Here is an 18,473-nt window from a genome sequence, read left to right on the forward strand (position 1 = left end):
GGGGTGGAGTTTGACAGGTACAAGTGTCAGTGTTGTCTGTTGGGCAGGCTGTGGAGGTTAATGCGGATGATGCAAGTGAATGGGGCAGTGGAAGCTTTCAAATATAACCACAGGATCATTCTGATCAACTTTGATTATATGTATGGGTTGTCTCTCTTCAGCTTAGGCAACACACAAAAATGCCTGAGCTTCCACATATGTCAGCTTTCTTCTTTGTGAAGGAAAATAAAGGCTGCTGATGGGTAGTCTCAGTTACCGGTCCTGGAAACCTTCATCTTTGCAGTGATTGCTCATGCCCTATGTAGATGCACACAGGGGACAGACTACAGTATTCTCACCCCTGATTAACTGTACTCTAGATGAAATTAACAGACACAAGCCATAGGATCAGCAATGATCAAGTACACAGGATTTAGGGCAAGTAAAAATGTTTTATATTTCACCGATTCATAAACTGCTCTAGTTTAGAACATTCTGTTTAAGTCAGCTGCAGTCTGCAAGTTAGTTATCTATATACAAAATAAATGCACAGTACGTGCGAAATTTAACATTTTCTGCTTGTTGCAGTCTTAATTATTAAGTCAAATAGCTTATGAATAAATAAAATAAGATTAAATTCAAGAGCATTCCTTCACTTATTTGTATAGCCTGATGTAGCAGATAGGTAAGTAGCATAACATTCCATACTGCTGCAGAGTTCGTACTAAAATTGAAAAATCCCTTAATGTGCATCATTGCAGTATTGGAATACAATCAAGGTGAAATGCATCATGCATAGAAAATGAGCTCAGGTATTTGTCCTCCTTGTACTCCAGTTCCATTAGTACTGTCCGAGGAGCACTGGAACTGGAATGTCACTTTCCCGCACTGCACTTCAGTCATTCCCTCTTGCCCAAAGTAACTGAGTTCGTTACCATCGAGAATAGCACTTACGTTGTAAAATGTGTCTTGCTCAACCTGCACAGGGTGTTCAAACCACACAGAGAAAGTGTTACTGGAGCCATCAGAGGTAAACTTTGTCAGATTTTGAGCAAGGACAACTCCTAAGCGCTTCAGTTCGATTTTGACACTGTATTCAGCTTTGCCACAGCTCGACCCATACAATCCCAGTCCTGCTATAAATATCCGTTTGTCTACGGCAAACTGAATACTGTCACATCGCCCTCGGTACCTCCACTGATTGCTGCGATATGCAGACGACTGAAAGCGATGGCATCGCTGAGGTACGAGTCCTTTCCTCTTTGTCAGCGGAAATTCTAGTTTGGGTTTATTGGCAGCTGTGTACCATAGGAATATGTTGTGAGTTTCCTCAAGGGTGAGGATGTCTGACTGGGCAGCTCCGTTGGCAAACTCTTCCAAAGTCATGGTCGGAATCCGCACCAAGTACAAAGCTTTTCCTAATACATTCCTCTTGTTGCGTGGCGTAACCGGCAGCCCTTGCCTTTTGCATTCAGCCTCTGCCCAGTTGAGAACAGCCTCGAAAACTACCACTTCCTTGGTGTTGAGCGCCTCCCGGGTTACAATGATCTCTAGTGTTTGTTGATCTATCTCACAGAAGCCCTCTGACTTCAGTGCCATTTCTGCTTGAGCATCAATCACTTCCCAGCAGCGCTGCGTCAGCTCTGGCTCCTCGAAGAGCCTGCTCTGAGACAGCAGGACACAAGCGTTCTTCGCTTCTAAACTGGTCTCCAGAAAATTGACGCAAGCCTTTGCTAGGGCTGGCACAATGTACTTCTTGGCAGCATACAGTGTAGCCAGAACTGTGTCAGCTTCCAGGTCTATTTCGTCACTATACATATATCTAGATGGGGGGGGGGAAGAAAAACAACAAACTTATTTCTTAGGAAAAAAAATATATAGGCCATGAAAGATTGATCTATAGTCATCTTTGCTGGCAGCAAATCTGACCTTCAGTGTTTGTCAGCACATCAAGTAAACAGTAATAAGTCCATATTGCACAATGCCAATTAGGAGATGTATATTTTATAAGCTACTTTGATTCTGTCCATGTAATTAGTAGAGTTGTAGTGGCCACTTACTTTAATAAGATTAGAAAGGCTGCAGGTTCCACATCTGGTATATGGATTTCAGATTTGACCTCTGCGAGATCGCCATAAAACATAGCATAGAAGACAGAGCTACCAACTGCCAAAACATACTGCAAAATAAAGAGAGAGAAGCCTCAGTAACACGTATCAGTAATAGCTGAGCGTGCTGGCTTTTGATAAGAGCTACACTTAGGGGAAGTTAAAAGCTGCAGTGGAGGCAGAAGACTGCCTTAGACTGTTCCCTTTAATTGCAATGTACATGAATGACTTCTGGGATTAGACGAAAGCCATAATTAGAAAAAAAACCCAGGAACCTAGTTATAAGGCAGGGAGAGAAGGCGACATGCACAGCAGTATTAAAAAGCCAAAAATTATCTGCACAAACCTTATGGGCAGGAACTTTCTTGGATGCCCCCGGCGGGCCCACGATGAAGTGAACGTCAGCCATGAGTTCGTTATTGAACATCAGCGCGTTCCTGCAAGCGAGGGGAGGGGGGAGAAGCCCCGTTAGCCACGGGCAGCCCCTCACCTGGTGCCCCAGCCCCACTGGCACGCAGGCGCCCGAGCCTCCCGCCGGCATCCCCCGTGGGCCATCCCGTCCCGGGCCGCCCTCGCCGGGCCGGCCCAGCCCTCACGCCTGCCCCGGGCGCAGGTGCACGGGGCCAGGCTGGGCACCTCTCCCGCCTGCCCGGGGAGGGTCCAGCAGGGCCTGGCCCTTACCTCTCCCGCAGCGTGGGGTGGAAGGACTGCCAGTTGGCGCTCTCCAAGTTGTTGTTGTTGAGGTTTTGGAGCTGGGGCGGCGGGGGCGGCTGGGCGCTCTGCTGGAGCTGCAGGGCGTTCTTCTTGCTGTTGGCAGCGGTGGCGGCAGCGGCGGCGTTACTGTTTGCAATATTGGTGTTGGTGCTGGCAGGGTAAAGTTCTGCAGCCATCTTCTTCTTCAGGGACAGGGGCACTATCTCATAGCATCCTGGCACCTTGCCGTTTGACCTCACACTCTTTTTGGACTTCTTTAAGGTCTCTGGAAGCAGAAGAAAAAAAGTCAAACACTTCATGATCCTGCCATTGAGGCAACCATGGGGCAGTGGCATGAGCAAGAGAACTAACAAATCCCAACTGCGAGTCCCGCTATCTGGATATTTTGTATGCTTCTAGATGCAGGGCGGCTTTTGTTTTTTTGGTGTGCGTGCACGCTCTTTGGTTACAAGCCCGACGCACCTTTCCGGGGGGAAAGGGGTGATGCTCTATCGGATCGGTGCCAGCGCTCACCTTGGCTTGAAGCGGGGGCTCCCAGCCTCCCCTGCACTGCCACGATTGCAGTGGGGAACCCGAGCGGGGCTGGCAGGCAGTTCCTTCCCCGAGGAAAGAGAGAAAAATTAAAAAAAGCAGCCACAATCCGGCAGGAAAACCCCACAAATCCAGCTGAGGCGGTGGGTCAGGAGCGAGAGTCAATCCACAAATCCTCCGAGTGCAGCAGCCCGCTGAGGGTGAAGCGCAGCCAGCCGCCCGGTCCCCGCTGCCAGCGACCGCGCTCCGCTCCGTCCTTCCCCGCCCGGCGGAGGCACATCCGCGGCGGCCGGGCCGGGCCGGGCCGAGGCGAGGCGGCGGCTCTCCGCAGTCCCGCTCCCGGGCGGCCCCACTGCCGCCGCCGCCGCTCGCACCAACTTTCCTCCTCTCTCCGCGGCGGCCGCCGCCACACGGCGCTACTCCTCCGCGCTCCTCCCGCCCGCGTCGGGGGCGTTGCTGGCCGCGGGGCGCCCCGGCTCCTCCGCGGCGGGCGGGCGGCGCTGCCCTCGGCGCTCCCCTCGCGGCGGCGGCGGGGGGATACGGCGCTGCGCGGCTGGGCTCGGCGCGGCTCTGCCGGGCCCTGCCTCCGCCTCCCGCCCTAATAGGCAGCCGCCGCGCCGCGCGTCACGGCCGCCCGCGCCAATGGGGAGCGCCGGGGTGCGGCGGGGGGAGTCGCCCACCGCCCCGCCGTGTGTCAGTCTTCCGAGCGCCCCGATGTGCGCCCCCGCGCCCGCCCGGGGGCGCTGCGCCTGCGGCGCGGGCGCGGCTGGGGGTGGCGTGTACGTGCGCAGCGCCGAGCACCGCCGCGCCAAGCCGGCACCGGGAGGAAGCCCCGCGGTCCCTCCGCCGCTCCGTCCACGCCCCCCCGCCCACCTCCTCCGCCGGGTTACCGCAGCGGCAACAAGCGCGGGGGGGGCACGGGGGCTCCCGTGGCGGAGCAGAGCGGGGTGGGCGGCCCCGGGCGCGCATCGCCCTTCCCGGCCGGCCCGGGCGGGGGCGCCGCCGCGCCGCGCACCGCCCTGCTCAGCCGCCGCGCAGCTCCGCGGGGGGAGCCGGGCCGCCGCTCTGCCCCGCCGGGGCCGGCGCCTGGGGCGGCTGCGGGCGCTGGGGGCACGGCCGGGCCGGAATTCTTTAAGTCGAGGGAGGATGCGGGGTTTTTTCTTCCCCTTCTTTCGCAGCCCCGAAGCCGCCGTGCCCCGGTTGTGCGGGCCGTTCCGGCCTGGGTCCCCGCCCGCCTCCCGGGGGTGTTGCAGCGGGGACCGGCGCTTCTCGGCCGCGCTCTCCGTGCCCGTTCCCGCGGGGGTGGGCTGGCAGCGGGGCACGGCTCCGGCTCCTCTCCCCGGCCCTGCCGTCCCGGTGACCTGTTTTGGTGGGGAAGGCACTCTTCAAAGCAGTTTCCGAGATTGTTTTCTGTATTCCTGTTAATGCCTGTGTGGCATCTAGGTGCTTGCAAAAGTCCAAGTTCCAAGTCAAGAGTGGGATAGGGAGAGAAGGGAAAGTCTTGAGAAAAACAGATGCTCCTTTCGTAAAATAATGTTTTTCTAGTTCCCCGCTTCACGGTCCCCGTTGAGGAAAGCCAACGCGTTTTGCCCCGCTTGAACTTGCTCATGCGTAAGAGTGGCAGTCCCGGGGGTCTCTCGCCTGGGAGCCGCGCACCCTGGGTGCGGCAGTGCTGGTTTACTACACGTGGAAGGAATCAAAAGTGTTTGGGTTTTACAACTTTTAAAAAAAAATTACTCTTTTTTTGAACGTTTGCATCCATGTGGGACATGTTTATGTTAAGCTTGGTCCTGCATTTAATTTACATATCGGTAGTATTACTTTCTAGCAATTTATGGCCTCTTTAAGGCTTTTCACTTCAAACCGATCCGATCCGTGTACTCATTTTGGTAGCTTCAGAATTTAAATTAACGATGTGCAGTGTTTTGTCAAATGACCTGTGGGCATGAACGCCAGCAGAAATGTCTGAACGGCTACAATGCAAATGTGTAAACGCTCCTGAAACTCAGCTCTGAAGAGAACGCTGTGAATTGTCTCTCTCTGCTCCAGCGGCTGGAGGAGCTGAAGGTGGGCCTTCTCGGGATAAGAAGAGATGGGAAGGCAAACCGGGCATTGCTTTGTAACGTTGCACACGTTTCTGTAGTGCAAAGAGCAAAGTTTCAATGTCTGTTGAACCAGGGTATCACTTCTGAAAGGGGTTTTTTGTGTTGTTGTATTTTGGAATTGGTCATTTCTGTTGAGTACATTTTTATAAAATCATACTTTTCTAAAAACTGCAGTTGTATTAATACCTGTTTTTACAAGAAAGTATTTGAAGGTGGGTTTTCCTAAGCTGTTCTGGAGAAGACAGTTCATTTGTCACAGGCACCTTAATGTGTGTCTGCCAGGTGACTATCTGCTAGCATGTGACATAGGTAGGGGGAAATACAGAACAACTACTCTTAAGAATCATGGGGTTCAGTTAATCTTTCCTAAACCTTTGATTTTTAGGGTCATGTTTAGGAGGTGACTGCACTCTGGCATTTCTTCAGTTTTGAGGGAGATGTGTTTGGCTGTTCCTGCTTGATAAATGCTTTCATTTAAATGCTTCTGCAGGGCTGACAGGCGTAATCACCTACGGTGTGATCTTGGTAATTACGGATAGCAACAGGGCATCATTGTTAGAACTTGGTGCTAAATGAAACTGCTTTGATTAATCGTAAATCCCTAAGATTGTTCCAGTGTTTCGAGTTGAATTTTCATCTTTATCAGTTTAAGTGCCCATATAGGGGATCAGCTAAGGAAATTGAGTTGAGACTAATAGTTAACCATTTACCATACATCATGGATTTTCGGTCAAGCAATAAAAGGCTGGCAGGAAATGAGAAACTGATACCTCAAATAAGAGTAAACATGTGTTAAGTGTAGCTTTTACAAGAGTATTTGATAAATTATAAATTGGTTTAGGCAAAGCACAATCTATACTGACACACTTCAGTTAGTTTGAAGCTGGTAACACCAACACTTGGAATAAGTTTATACATCTGGAGGCAGATCAGTGGTCGATGTAAATTGTCATAGTGCTGTTGATGTTAATTGGGTTCCAGCAATTTACGCCGATGGAGAGTAAGCCTCAGTATAAAGAGCATTTTGTATTGGTGGAATATGAGTCTGACAAGGAGCTGGAATTACTGTTGAAGGTGTAAATAGTGTTTTGTTAGGGACATGGGATTTTAAGCAAGTGAATGTTTTTCGAAGCTTAGTTTGGAGGTAGGTGTGAGACGAGACATGCAAGTTAGCTTATTTGTCACTTTGCAGGAGATATTAGATGTTTTGGGCCTACGTTGTGTCCTCATTCTGCAAAAGCTTTTGCAAACGCTTAGCTTTGTGCATAATTTCACTGATACCAGTAACACTGCTCATGTGTCGGAGTCAGCATGTGCGGCCTTGGACCCTGAAAAGCATGTAAGAAAAACTTTGTGCAGTGCTTTAAAGCACTTAAAGGTCTCTTGTCTATAAAGCAAGAAAGGAATTTTTTTTAGCTAACTAAAAAGGTGCTTTAGAAGCACCTTTAGTGATCAGAGGATCTGGCCCAGCAGCACTTTCTGTGTTGTTTGCTGAGACATGAAGCAAGCTAACCACCACAGTCCCGCAGTACTGCTGCTGAAGTACCGCCTTTCCTGAATCAAAGGTCGCTATTAGAAATAATAGTATTATTTTTCTGTTGCAGATCCGTGTTTATATATTCCTCGTTTTGCACACATGCTTGAGTTTGGGGATAAGAACCATGAGGTGTCCATGACGGCTCTCAGGCTGTTGCAGAGAATGAAGCGGGACTGGATGCACACTGGCCGCCGGCCCTCTGGGCTCTGCGGAGCAGGTATGTCAGACGCTGGCTGTATCGCTTCCCCCGCAGTGGGCTGGATGGGAGAGAGTCTGGGAGTTGGGAACAGGTGAAGACTTTCCTCGGTGATGCCATATTCTCTGGGTTTTGTGCTGTGAGGCACCTACAGATGATAAAGGTCTTCATCGAAGTAGTTTCTGAAACTCAAACTTCATTTTTGCCCTTGCTCCTACATTACTTGCTCAGATCCTTTGTATCTTACGTTTTGGATTTTTTAACCTGCTTTCTGGTGCTCCTCTCACCCCCGCTTTCTGCAGGGTCTAACTGCTAAAAGGTTTTTTTGTTAGCTAAAATGACACCATTAGTGCAAGCACTTTGATTTGTGTCTTTACACAGAGTCTTATGCAAGAAATACTCTCTTTGACCTGTTCTGTGGAACTATTTTCCTTTCCTCCTTCATCTTTTTCCAAGATCCATCGCTGTCATGATGCTTACAAAAAACCTTCTGGTTTGGGAGGGCTAGGTTAAAAGGTAGTCAGTACCAGCCAGTGAGGTCAGAGTAACGAAGAGTGTAGATAGTCACAGAGTTCACATATGAGCTTTATTTTATTTGAAAAATCTTACATGTGTATGCTGGAATGAAAAATAGCGCTCAAACCTTAGGGAAGCCAGGACTATGCAATCTTCTTGAAATTTCTAGCCTCTTTTCCTTAATAGTACTCGGTTATTGCACATTGCTAAAAATGTGAGTATAGGCTCTGTGGGAGACCAGCCTGGTCTTTGATTCACTACATAGACTATATCCACATGAGCAAGTAATTCGATTTAACAGCCATGGATCAATAGATTGAAGCAGGTGGTGCTGAGTCCCCTACGTCCATCCATGCAATATGCAGTTCATGTGGTTTACTGTGGAGTGGGTTTTGTTTGGTTCCCTGGCCCGAATGTCTCTGCCATACATTGTTTGGAGTTGTGTAAAGGACTGGTTATTAGTTCGAGCCTGATGTTCCAATTAGGAACTGGAGCGCTTTAAACATACACCTGAAATGGTGCTCTGGTTTAGTTTCCTCTGGAAGGAATCACTTTTGCATGCTTAAAACTGTTCTGCGCACTCAGCCACTTGCACAGTAGTGTGGGTGATGCCTCAAAATGGAGCTGGTGCTCTGAATCAACACACTCACGGAAATGCAACCAGTACTAGTAACCTATATAGAGGGTCTTGCAGGAGGGCACTTGGGCACTAGGAAGACAGTGATGGTGGTGACAGCAATGAGAATAACAGCTTAAGTGGATTCAGTGTTTCACTTCTGGCTTCTGGAAGAGTTAACTGGAGATTTTTTATTCAGGACTGGTAAATTCTGCTAAAAAGATGATAACTTTGGAAATATGTGAACAATGAGATGTTCTTGTGCTGTATTTAAGTAGCTGACCACGGTTTCCCAAATGCTAAAGCACAGAATTTTTCAGGGTGCAGTTTGCAATCAGCTTAATTTTATTGGGTAGGAAGCAAAGTTTGTGAAGTCAAGTCAATTATCTGTATTCAGGGACACAGCTGAGCATAAGCATTTACAGCTCTTTAGCTGAAGGCGGGGACAAAGAGAGGGTATAGTTATCTGACTGTTTTCTGCTTTTCTTCAGGAAATTTTCCTTTTTTTGACATTGACTTTCCCTGCTTATTGTCTAGCTCTGCTAGTGGCAGCAAGAATGCATGATTTCCGACGTACTGTTAAAGAGGTCATCAGGGTGGTCAAGGTTTGTGAGTCTACATTAAGGAAAAGGTTAGTGCAGTTTTATTGCTTTTATCTTTCATTTACAGTACTGAAAAGTGGTGTAGTCTAAAATGAATGTATATCAGAGAAAACCAGGTTCTTTTCCTTTTCCGAAGTGCCAAGAATAAAGTAAGTACAACATGTTTTAGCTGGTCATTTTTAAGTACTAACACCTGCCTCTTATGTAAGGCCTCAAATGCTTAGTAAAGATCGTAAGGAGCACTGTGCCCATTTAACAGGTGAAGAGTTGAAGGCAAAAAAATGTCAGGTCAGAAATGTTAACAGTGTTGTCATGTCCTCAGAAGAAATGATTGATTGATTCTCAAAGCTGAGGGTGTACTATGGGATTTTTTTTTCATTAATCCAGCATATAGCGCTGAAAAGTCTTGTCCTTTAGCTGTTACTGAACAGAACTTTTCAAAATACTTTGCTAAAATGTTCATTTTCAATAGTGTTGCACTGTTAATAAATAGAAGACAGGGCAGTGAGTCTAGTGATAAGTTCACTGAAGGTGTCAGAAGTGGAATTATCAGCAGAATGTGAGTCTGAAAATGGGAATTTCCCAATTACCTTGGCATGATTTTCTTTAAAAGATCTAGTAGCATTTTCTATATTTTGATGAAGTAAGCAGTCACCCAGTTTCCCTCATTTTAGATTTGAAAAGTTGTAACATTTTCTTTCCCCATAGGTTCACTAAAAAATGACCTAACTGAAATACCATGCTTTCTCTTGCCACCAGGAGGAAATTTTTGTACCACCAATATATTCTGAAGTTTGTTCCACAAAGGTCTGTCTTTAGATAACTCCCCTGGAGTCTCTCTCCACTTTGCTGAGACCAGCTTAAGCACATCCAGCCAAGCCTAATACTTGTTAATAATATTCACTTCTTAATTGTGAAAAATGTTTTTTGCCCCAGATTTTCATTTGTGGAACAAGAATGATAGTATTACCCTACCATGCATGGGTGGTACAGGGATAAATTTAAAGTGTTTGAAGTGCTTCAAGGTACTACAGCTGTAAGGATGGAGCAGTACAAATGCCGCTTTTTTTCTCTGGTCAACAGGTCATGTGTTTTAGTGTGAATTTTGTATGATTAATGATTTATGCACCCACAATCTACTTCAAGATGCTTTAGTTAAATAGTTAAAGAGTTTGCTCTTACTAAGAAAATAAGCATAATAAATTAGAGCTGGAAGGAAAATTAATTTGAGCAATTGTTTCAAGCGAAGAAATCTTACTTCAAAATTCATGCTTTGAAATGTTTACTCAAGTCACACACATCAACTAAAATGACAGCATTATTTACTTTGACAGGATAAACGTGACAGCTGAATTATTTTCAGGCAGCTATAATTACAACTGTATTTATCACGAATCTATAAATTTGATTGATGTTTTTCAAATAAGAGCACATTATATAGTATTTAATGAAGGCAAATAAAAAAACCTTTGAATAACTCTTTCGGCACTCCAGGTTTTTTCCTCTTCTTTTAAGAGTTCCTCTCAAAATGCCGTTGAGTAGAAGTTGTCTAAATTAATAAGCACTTGTTTCACGTTCTTAAAAAAGTCTTTGCTTCTCAGTTTGATGTACGGTTTTATTTCCTTTTAATTATTGCTATAGTTACTCTGGTTTGTAAAGAGCTACTGCTGCTTTGTGCGTTGTGAAGGTGTTGAGCGTAGTTGGGTGAATGCTCATTAATGGACGGCATTGGATGCTACGCTCACTGCTGATGGCTTTGCCCTGACAGCTCTTGAAGTGAAAACAAACAGGAGTCCAGCTAACCATGAAACTTCCAGCCTGCAGGTTCTGCTGTATGGTTTGATTTAGCTCCCAGTTGCTACATGGCTCTTGGGGAAGCACAGACTGTTGGAAGCTGAATTTGCTTTTGGTGACAATGGATTTCCATGGCAGAAGCCTGCAAGGGAAGGGGCGGCACCGACACAAGGTGCCTTCTCCCCCTGCGGAGGCTGCCCAGCAGTCTGGGTTGGACAGAGCTGTGTTGATCAGTGTCTTGGCTGAGGATGCGGGAGCGATGCTTTTTAAGAAAGCCCTGCGTGGCTTCCTGTTCCAGGAAGACCCTCAGCAAGGGGTGGCAGCCCTTCCCTAAGAAGGGCACTATTTCTGATCCTGTGCAATGCAGCTGATGCGACTGTGTAAGAGGGGATTAGATCACCCTGTTGTCCATCAGCTGGCGAGCACCAAACCCTACGTGCCTGTAGTCTGTCGCCTCTTTCACTGCTGTGTACAGGAGGAGTAGCTCTTAGGAGGAGGTTCACAAAAACGTGACGTACCTTCAGGTCATAAAATGAATGATCTGATCATAAAGGGAGTCTGTTTTGGAAGGAAAAAGCAACAAGGCATGGCCCATGGACCCTGTCACTCACCATCGAATCAAGAGTTCTAAATGTAACCACCTGTTTGGTTAAAAACGAGTGTGTGTTTATTTTTAATATGCATGGGTCTTTGGTAAGATCTTGGTAAGAAAACTTTGTAGTTACTTCACAGGGCCTTCTAGCTTTATGTTTTGAAGCACACAATTAAAATGTAAAGCTTGTTGCTGTTGTTGAAAGTGAATGTATTAAATATTAATAAATGCACTGATAATATTATCTCATTTCCAGTCTAATTGAAATGATATTAACTTATATATCACTTTATATATTCAAAGTACTGTACAAATATTAGCTAATTAGTCAAATTGTTATTTTCTGTGTAATCATCTGTGGAGATAGCAGAAATTAACTTTTAATAAACCGAACCCTTTTATTTAGTTTAATCCTCGTATTTTTGCCTGCATTCAATGCACCTGTCTTTGCTGCTGCCTTTTTAACCTTTACATACTCTGCCCCTTCATCTGTTTATTCACCTATTGCATACTTTCTCTGCATAGTAAATTCTGTCTTATTTGCAGTGAGAATAATTTTTGTGATATTTGTCCATTGTGCATTATCTAATACTGTGCGGCCCTTATGCATGTTTGAAGATCTTAGACACTTCTTCAATAGAAATTAAAAAAAATCAGCTTATCTTTGTTAACACTTGCATTTTACTTCTTCAGCTTACTCTCTTTATCTTTAATTGAGCTGCTTTTTACATAAAAAAAATATTTGTTCTCAGTTCCATAAAGTACTATCTGCTGAAAAACCTATTTGTGATGAACTTCAGAAGAAGTAAAGCTTCATTTAGAAGGAATTGGAATGAAAGGCCAGAATGGGTTTAAAGCGCTCATTTTTGAGGTGGATGTTTTTTCTCATAACATTTTTGGTGAAGGAAGACAAGACTTGTACGAAGGAAGGAACTCCATTTACCAGGCTGGGTGGAGATGCTGCAGGGGCTTTCACAAATGGGGTCCTTTGCTCGTATCCTGGGGACCCAGCTACAGCTCTTTCAATGGCTGCATTGGTTATTTTCTAGAAAAATTAGATTCATGCATAGAGATAAATGTATTGCCTGCAGCTTTTCTTACTTTCATTTCTGCGATATATAGTTCACATAAACTTCATGTCCAAGCTCCCAGTGCAGTCTCAAGCCGGGTGGGCTTCTTGCGAGCGCAGGCAAGGTGAGGAGCAGGTCGGCATGTGAGGTCAGAGTCAGGGTGGGTAAGACACGGCAAGAGGGGTGCTTGGGGCTGCAAGGTTAGCTTTTCCAAAACACCGAAGCCGAAACAACGTCAGGACTGAAAGGAAAGGCGTGAAAAAGTCTGTGTTCAGCTGAGATCCAAGTAAAGCCGTGCTAAGATCCTGTGCAGGGTATCTGATGAATTGAGCGGGAGCTGTTTACCTAAGGTATTTGAGCGTGGAGAAGGGTAGAGGGTGCTCAGTCCGTCAGAGTTGTGTGAGTGCTCTTGGTTGAAGAGCATGGTATGGAGAGAAGCTTTCAGAAAACTGGGCAAGTTACTTCTTGTAAAGGAGCTCGTGGTGGAGTCAGCTCTGATCGCCGATCAGCAGCCATGGAGCTCCTTCACTGGCCACTGTAGCGATAAGCTAAGAAAGTAAGCTGGGAAAGATTTTATGTCTCCAGTTAAATAAGTTCAAGTGGCTTACAGATGATTTCTTGAAATCTTTCTAGTGTGGCAGGTAAAATACAACTTGATCCATGCGGGTTGGTATTGCATACCTTTGTAAGTTGGATTGTCAGTTTTAATGAAAACAGGTTTTATTTTTGAGGAATCCAATTTCACAGGCAATGTTCCTTTTTATAAATCCGGCTTCTATACAGCTAGTAAGCTAATACGTTAATTAGATTCCTAATATTTTTTAGTACTTCATACTTATTTAAAAATGTCATTTCAAAATTATTTGGTGTCTGTTACTTTTGATACAATAATTAACTTACTAGCACTAACTCGGGCTTAGATCTTGTAAACAGTTTTCTCTGTGTTTGACTTTCCTCATCTGACTGGCTGTTAAGAAATTAAGCAGCACGCTATTTTTCTTTTCCAGGGGATCATAGAATGGTTTTGACAGACCACAGCGGAGGAACCATGCTAATGAAACAACATTTTAAGGAATGCTGAAGCATTTTGTTTCATTAGTGTGGTGTGAACACTTGAATCAGGGGAAAAAAAAATCAAGAACAAAGAATTCCGGGTGGTTTCGACTGGTGGACTTCTGGAACGGCCAGGGAGATCTGTCAGTGGGATTATGGGTGGGCTAACCCTGGGCACAAGTGTTCACCTGAGTTAACTGCATGTGTAAGCGTTTGCAGAATAAGGGCTTTAAAATTTATGCTAATGAATTTTTGATAATTTAAATCTTTGTTTGGTGTGAGGAAGTAAAAGCGACTAATTCTAAAGGGTCCTTTTATTTAGTGCAATGAATCTTTCAAGGAACCCCTTCTTAATACTCAGAAAAACGACAGAGTTGCCAGCAAATGAGCACCATAAATTATCAGTTACCACTTAATTTGCAGTAAATGACTGTGCGTGTATGCTCTTAGTCCATTGCAAAAAGGAGTGAAATGTATTCATGTAGTACGCCATGGAAGTTGTTTAAGTGAAAATATTTGTCTTTACAGTTGCATTGGGCCGAGAACACCGACAGACTAATTTAGCACAGCTCAGGTGATAAGTTGTAAGTTGTAAAACCACAGTAACTGGATCGCCTCTAATTTTGTCCTTACTTTTAGTAATGAGATACTCATTCATACAGGCTTTAAAAATACCTTTTTTATATACATGTAAAATGATACATATGTACAATGATTGCATATAGGGAGATTACACTTCTGTTTATCTACATACTGGTGGATACTGGAAAACTTTTTTTCATGTTACATAGGAAGCATTTAATAACTATTTCTGATACATGTTCTGTATTAAGTATGACTTTTAGGGTATGTGTTTACATACTTCCATAAATAGTTCATGCATAAACATTGTATGGCTTGGAAAAAAATGGGGCAAGAAGGATGATGCAATAGACTCTCAAATTTGTAGTATAAAAAATAGTGATGGTTTGCCACATCAGTGCGAATTCTGAACTTCTTTCCTATGAGCGAGTGCACAGGTTTAGAGTGGTAGGCAGCGCTGATGAACGTTAAATTAAAACAGGGGATATTATTTGAAGTTGTAAGTAGGAACAGCACTGGCTGCAATATTTTGGTGCTTCACTAAGATACAAAAGTAAATCCCTTACTTTTCGAGAGTTTGTGTATGCTGGAGTTGTCAAATCAGCTAATCTATTACTAGAATATTTGTAATTGATATGACAGTTAAGATTATGTAGGTATCATGTAGGTTATTACTTAGGGTTTTAATTATATTGTTGATTTGGAAAAAATCCAGGGAATTTAATTACCACCACCAGCTTATCTTGCAATAATTTTTTTTCCTGTATTACTGCTAACAATATGCCAATATTCAGCTTAGTACTTTTTTTAATCCATTAATAAAATATTTTAAGTACTTTAAAAACACCTCTCACAACAGGTAACTTGAAGGCTGACTGCTCAGGCTAAATTTCACGTTCACTCTTTAAAAAACCAATTGTCTCTGAAGTTACAATTTGTTTGCTCTTCTCTGTAGAGGTCCAGCACAAGATACCTCTGCTTTGTGCTGCCTGCTTGCTAGAGCTAGGTGCTGGTGGTGTGTACATAGGAGGACACTGTGGCTTTTCCTAAATGGTCTCTGCTTACAAGTCCCTCTTGGACTTTGAACTTGGACTCCTGAAGCATTTGTGAGTTGGACTGCAGAAGACCATGGTCTTCTACATGTTTTGTCGCACCCCACTGCTGCAGAATTTCAATTAAACATTAAAAGAAAACAGCTAGATGCACACAGGAGTCTTTTTTTTCCTTAGCTGTAGACTGGATTCATAAGTCTTCACTGGACGGTATCCCTGAAACAAAACAAAGTGAAAAAAACATTGCTCGTAACTTCAAAATGACTGACCCATTTTCCCTTATTGGGAGCTAAATTAAGTGTGAACAGAATCGGTTTACTGTTTTGTGCACAAAAGTGCTTTATCCGAAGATGAGGTGTGGTTTTGTCCGTAAATGGATGGAACAAAAGCCGTGGAAATTTTTCTTTGAAAAAAAGGGTTGGGGTTAGGGGCAGATGACACCAAGCTCTGGAAAAACTTTTCTCCCAGAGGAATTTGCTTGAAAGAGTTTGCTGTGAGAAAATGTAAGAGGAGGGTTTATACTGGAAGTTGAATCTTAGCCTGAGCCATAGTGGTTGCCTCTGCTTTGACTATAAATAGACAATACTTGTCTGCCAAATTTCAATTTTTAGAGCCCTTTTGAATTTGTGCCAAGGAAATAATATCTTAATTTGTGTATCTGTTTATTTTCCTCCTTCTGTGCATAACTTGACACGGCAACTCTTACTAGATTTTTTTAGATTAGCAAAAGTGCAAAATGAACTCAGATACCATTTTTATGTGGAACTTAAAAAATAGCCCATAGCTATTTTTTTTTTTTCATGAGGGCACTCCCTTGCCCCTGAAATTATTGTACTTATAATTAAGGTTGCATCAGTTTTTCTTAGCTGCCAAACTAATGTTACCTTGTTTCATGCAGTGTAGAGTGCTGCGTGCATCAGTTTGTTGCCTTGGTGGCATGTGTCCAAACACTGGATAAAATTAAAGAAATGTTTAAAAATATCTAGACAGGGTATCAGCCAATGTAAAATGTTGAGGCAGGCAAGTGGTTGGCAAACACAGGTATGTATTTATATCCAGTTAAAGGAGAAAATGTTGAGTGAAGAGCTCGCTCTCCCACAGAGATGATGCTCCAGCTGTGATGCTGACCATCAGGGATGGTTCTTCATTTCAGGAGGACGGCTAGAGCCTTGTGGTTAAGACTGGCGAGAAGTGAAGAAATAACATGTCACTTTAAATTTGGGCTTGCCACCAGGCTGTGCCTACACTGTCAGACTGGCAGCCCCCACCGCCGGGTGGTCAGCCCTCGCCCCATTTGGCTTGGATCAGGATTGAGGAAGAGGAGGGCATGGACATGGGACTGGACGCTGGTGGCCGGGTCGGGTGGTTGAACTGTGCTGTGCGGGGGGTTTGAGCTCCTTGATAGCACCACCACCAAATGCGACGTAGCTCTGCCCTGTCCTAGTGCAGGTGTACTGAAGCGTGTGGATGTGGCATTGTGGGATGTAGCTTAATGGGCATGGAGCTGTGTGGTGTTGGGTGGGTTGGTTTTTGGTGTGTTGTGGTTTGTTGTTGTTGTGTGGTGTGGTTTGTTTGGGTTTTTTTTGGTGTTTTTTTTTTTTTTTTTTTGGTTGGACTTGATGATCTTACAGGTCTTTTCCAACCTTAGTGATTCTGTGATTCTGTGATTCTGTGAAGGGGAGACCCAAGCTGCCCCAAGTACTGAAGGTCTTAGGAGAGACCCAAGACCCTTCAGCTGAAGCTGGCGCTTGAGCTGAAGCTCGTGCCAGCTGCCGGCACGTTGGCTCACCCATGGGCTAACGTCTGATGGGTGCAGAGTACGTGACGTGAGCCACACAAGATGGTGGACAAGGAGAGGGACAGACAGAGCCTCGGGTGTCCGCAAGGAGACGTGCATGGGGTTAAGTGCTGAAACCCAAGCATGGTCATCTTGTCCCTAACCTTGCTTCATGAGCAACTGCTTTTGCTACTGGTGTTTTCTATGTTGCTCCGCATGCCTGGAGGTGTTGCTGTTTTGGCTGGGCTCTGGGTCTGGCTGCTCATCTCAAACTCGGAGCAAGTGTGAGGTAAACAAACTGGGTGTCTTTGCCTAAGTGCGTGTTTGCTTTTTACAGTGGGAGGAGAATAACATTTTAACTAGGCGAGGCTGGTTGGGAGGAATAGTCTTGCTGAAGTCGAACTACCTGTGAGTGCATGATTCATATGTGGAGAGATGGATGACTAATTTAATGATGGTGGCTGGGAAGATCGGTGCTCCTAAAGTGATGCATGGATTTGGCATTAAATGAATCCTGAATTAAAATAATAGTAACAATACCTAGCCAGGTTTTTCCTCTAGCCTGACGGATGCAGCTCCCTCCTGGAAGGTGGGTAATGCACGCTGGAAGCCTCTTAACGCTGAGAAAGATTTCTAGTCTGTTAATTAAAAGCTGGGTGCTGCTGCTGCCAACAGCAGCGTCCTCTCCTTTCCAATTTGATCTGAAAGAGAGGAGGAGGGAGCTGGTCCCTGGTACTCTGAGGGAAAGTTTTGGGCTGTCAGTCACTCTCAAATACATGGCTAATTTGGGATTTTGAGGAGATGCCTGAACTCCAAAAGTGAGACTAGGTTTCAGAGTCTTTCTTCTCCTCAGCAGCACTAATTCTGGCCGACATGGCCGTGTGTGGGCTCCGCGAGCTGCTTGCTGTTGGTTTTACATGGAGCTGCCCGGCTCTCCCTTCGCATTTCACGGCACAAGATGCTGTGTGGGCCTGTGGACTGTGCGCCAGGAGCAGGGTGCCTACAGGCAACGTGTCCTGAAGTTATGTCCCCTTGTGTGGGCTGTCTTGCCTCGCTCCTCAGTTTGTAAAAAAAGAAATACAGGTACTGATAGGGTATAGGGTGAGAGCATGGCAAGGTGCTCTTGGCTTTGACCCTAGAGTTGGTTGGAAACTGAATTTCCGACCTAGAGAAAATTCCTTCTTTGGAAGGAGTTTTGTTGCAATCGGAGGCAAAAGAGAAAACCATGACTGCATTTTGGGGAGGAGAAATGCTGAAGGGTCCTGCGCTGGGAGGACTGAATCACCGTTTTTAGTTTCCTAGCTTTGCAGATGGAAGCTGTTGTCAGCTTTGCTTCCTCTGGAAGATGGGAATATTCCAGTGAAGCAGCTGCAGACCCATCATTGCCGTTTTCCCATGGAAAATGTTGATATTATTAAAAGGGCACTTTCTGTCAGAGAAGCATTCTGCCAGACATTTTCTGACCTGGCTTTGTACTTAACCTTTTGTTTCGCTTTCTCCTTCTGTAAAATGGATGTGCTTATTCTCAACCACCTGTAAAAAATGCTGAAATTGTGGATGAAGTTATGACAACATGGTCTCATTTAAGATTCAGTTCCTTTGAAAAATTCAGCTGATTTAATGGCAGTTCCCCATGGAGCTAGCCGATC

General features: G+C 45.1%; 2 protein-coding genes across 4 annotated transcripts in view; one reads left to right on the top strand and one right to left on the bottom strand.

Annotated features, from left to right (window-relative positions):
• Positions 1–18,473, top strand: part of BRF1 (BRF1 RNA polymerase III transcription initiation factor subunit) — a 161,504-nt gene that overhangs the window by 67,856 nt on the left and 75,175 nt on the right. Inside the window, exons 5-6 of the mRNA XM_059819175.1 lie at positions 7,042–7,191; positions 8,840–8,933. Coding sequence (XP_059675158.1) covers positions 7,042–7,191; positions 8,840–8,933 — 244 coding nt within the window. The remainder of the gene's footprint in view (positions 1–7,041; positions 7,192–8,839; positions 8,934–18,473) is intronic.
• On the bottom strand, positions 436–3,136 carry BTBD6 (BTB domain containing 6). Of its 3 annotated transcripts, none has more exons than XM_059819502.1 (5): positions 2,936–2,992; positions 2,769–2,875; positions 2,434–2,524; positions 2,040–2,158; positions 436–1,801 (listed from the first exon to the last, which is right to left on the bottom strand). In XM_059819502.1, the coding sequence occupies exons 1-5, from the start codon at positions 2,975–2,977 to the stop codon at positions 769–771; spliced, it is 1,392 nt and encodes a 463-aa protein (XP_059675485.1). In that variant the 5' UTR covers positions 2,978–2,992; the 3' UTR covers positions 436–768. The 3 variants fall into 3 exon arrangements, with proteins under 3 accessions (XP_059675485.1, XP_059675484.1, XP_059675483.1); XM_059819501.1 differs by having other exon boundaries at positions 2,924–2,992; XM_059819500.1 differs by having other exon boundaries at positions 2,769–3,136.

This window comes from Gavia stellata, chromosome 7 (genome assembly GCF_030936135.1).
Source record: "Gavia stellata isolate bGavSte3 chromosome 7, bGavSte3.hap2, whole genome shotgun sequence".
Lineage (NCBI taxonomy): Eukaryota > Metazoa > Chordata > Aves > Gaviiformes > Gaviidae > Gavia > Gavia stellata.

Excerpts from the sequence above, each read along its gene's own strand:
- BTBD6 (XM_059819500.1), bottom strand. The coding sequence starts at position 3,136 with ATGCCACTGCCCCATGGTTGCCTCAATGGCAGGATCATGAAGTGTTTG. Across the intron at positions 2,159-2,433 it reads AGAAAGTTCCTGCCCATAAG|TATGTTTTGGCAGTTGGTAG; the intron begins GTTTGTGCAGAT and ends TTTATTTTGCAG. Across the intron at positions 1,802-2,039 it reads GCCTTTCTAATCTTATTAAA|ATATATGTATAGTGACGAAA; the intron begins GTAAGTGGCCAC and ends CCCCCCATCTAG.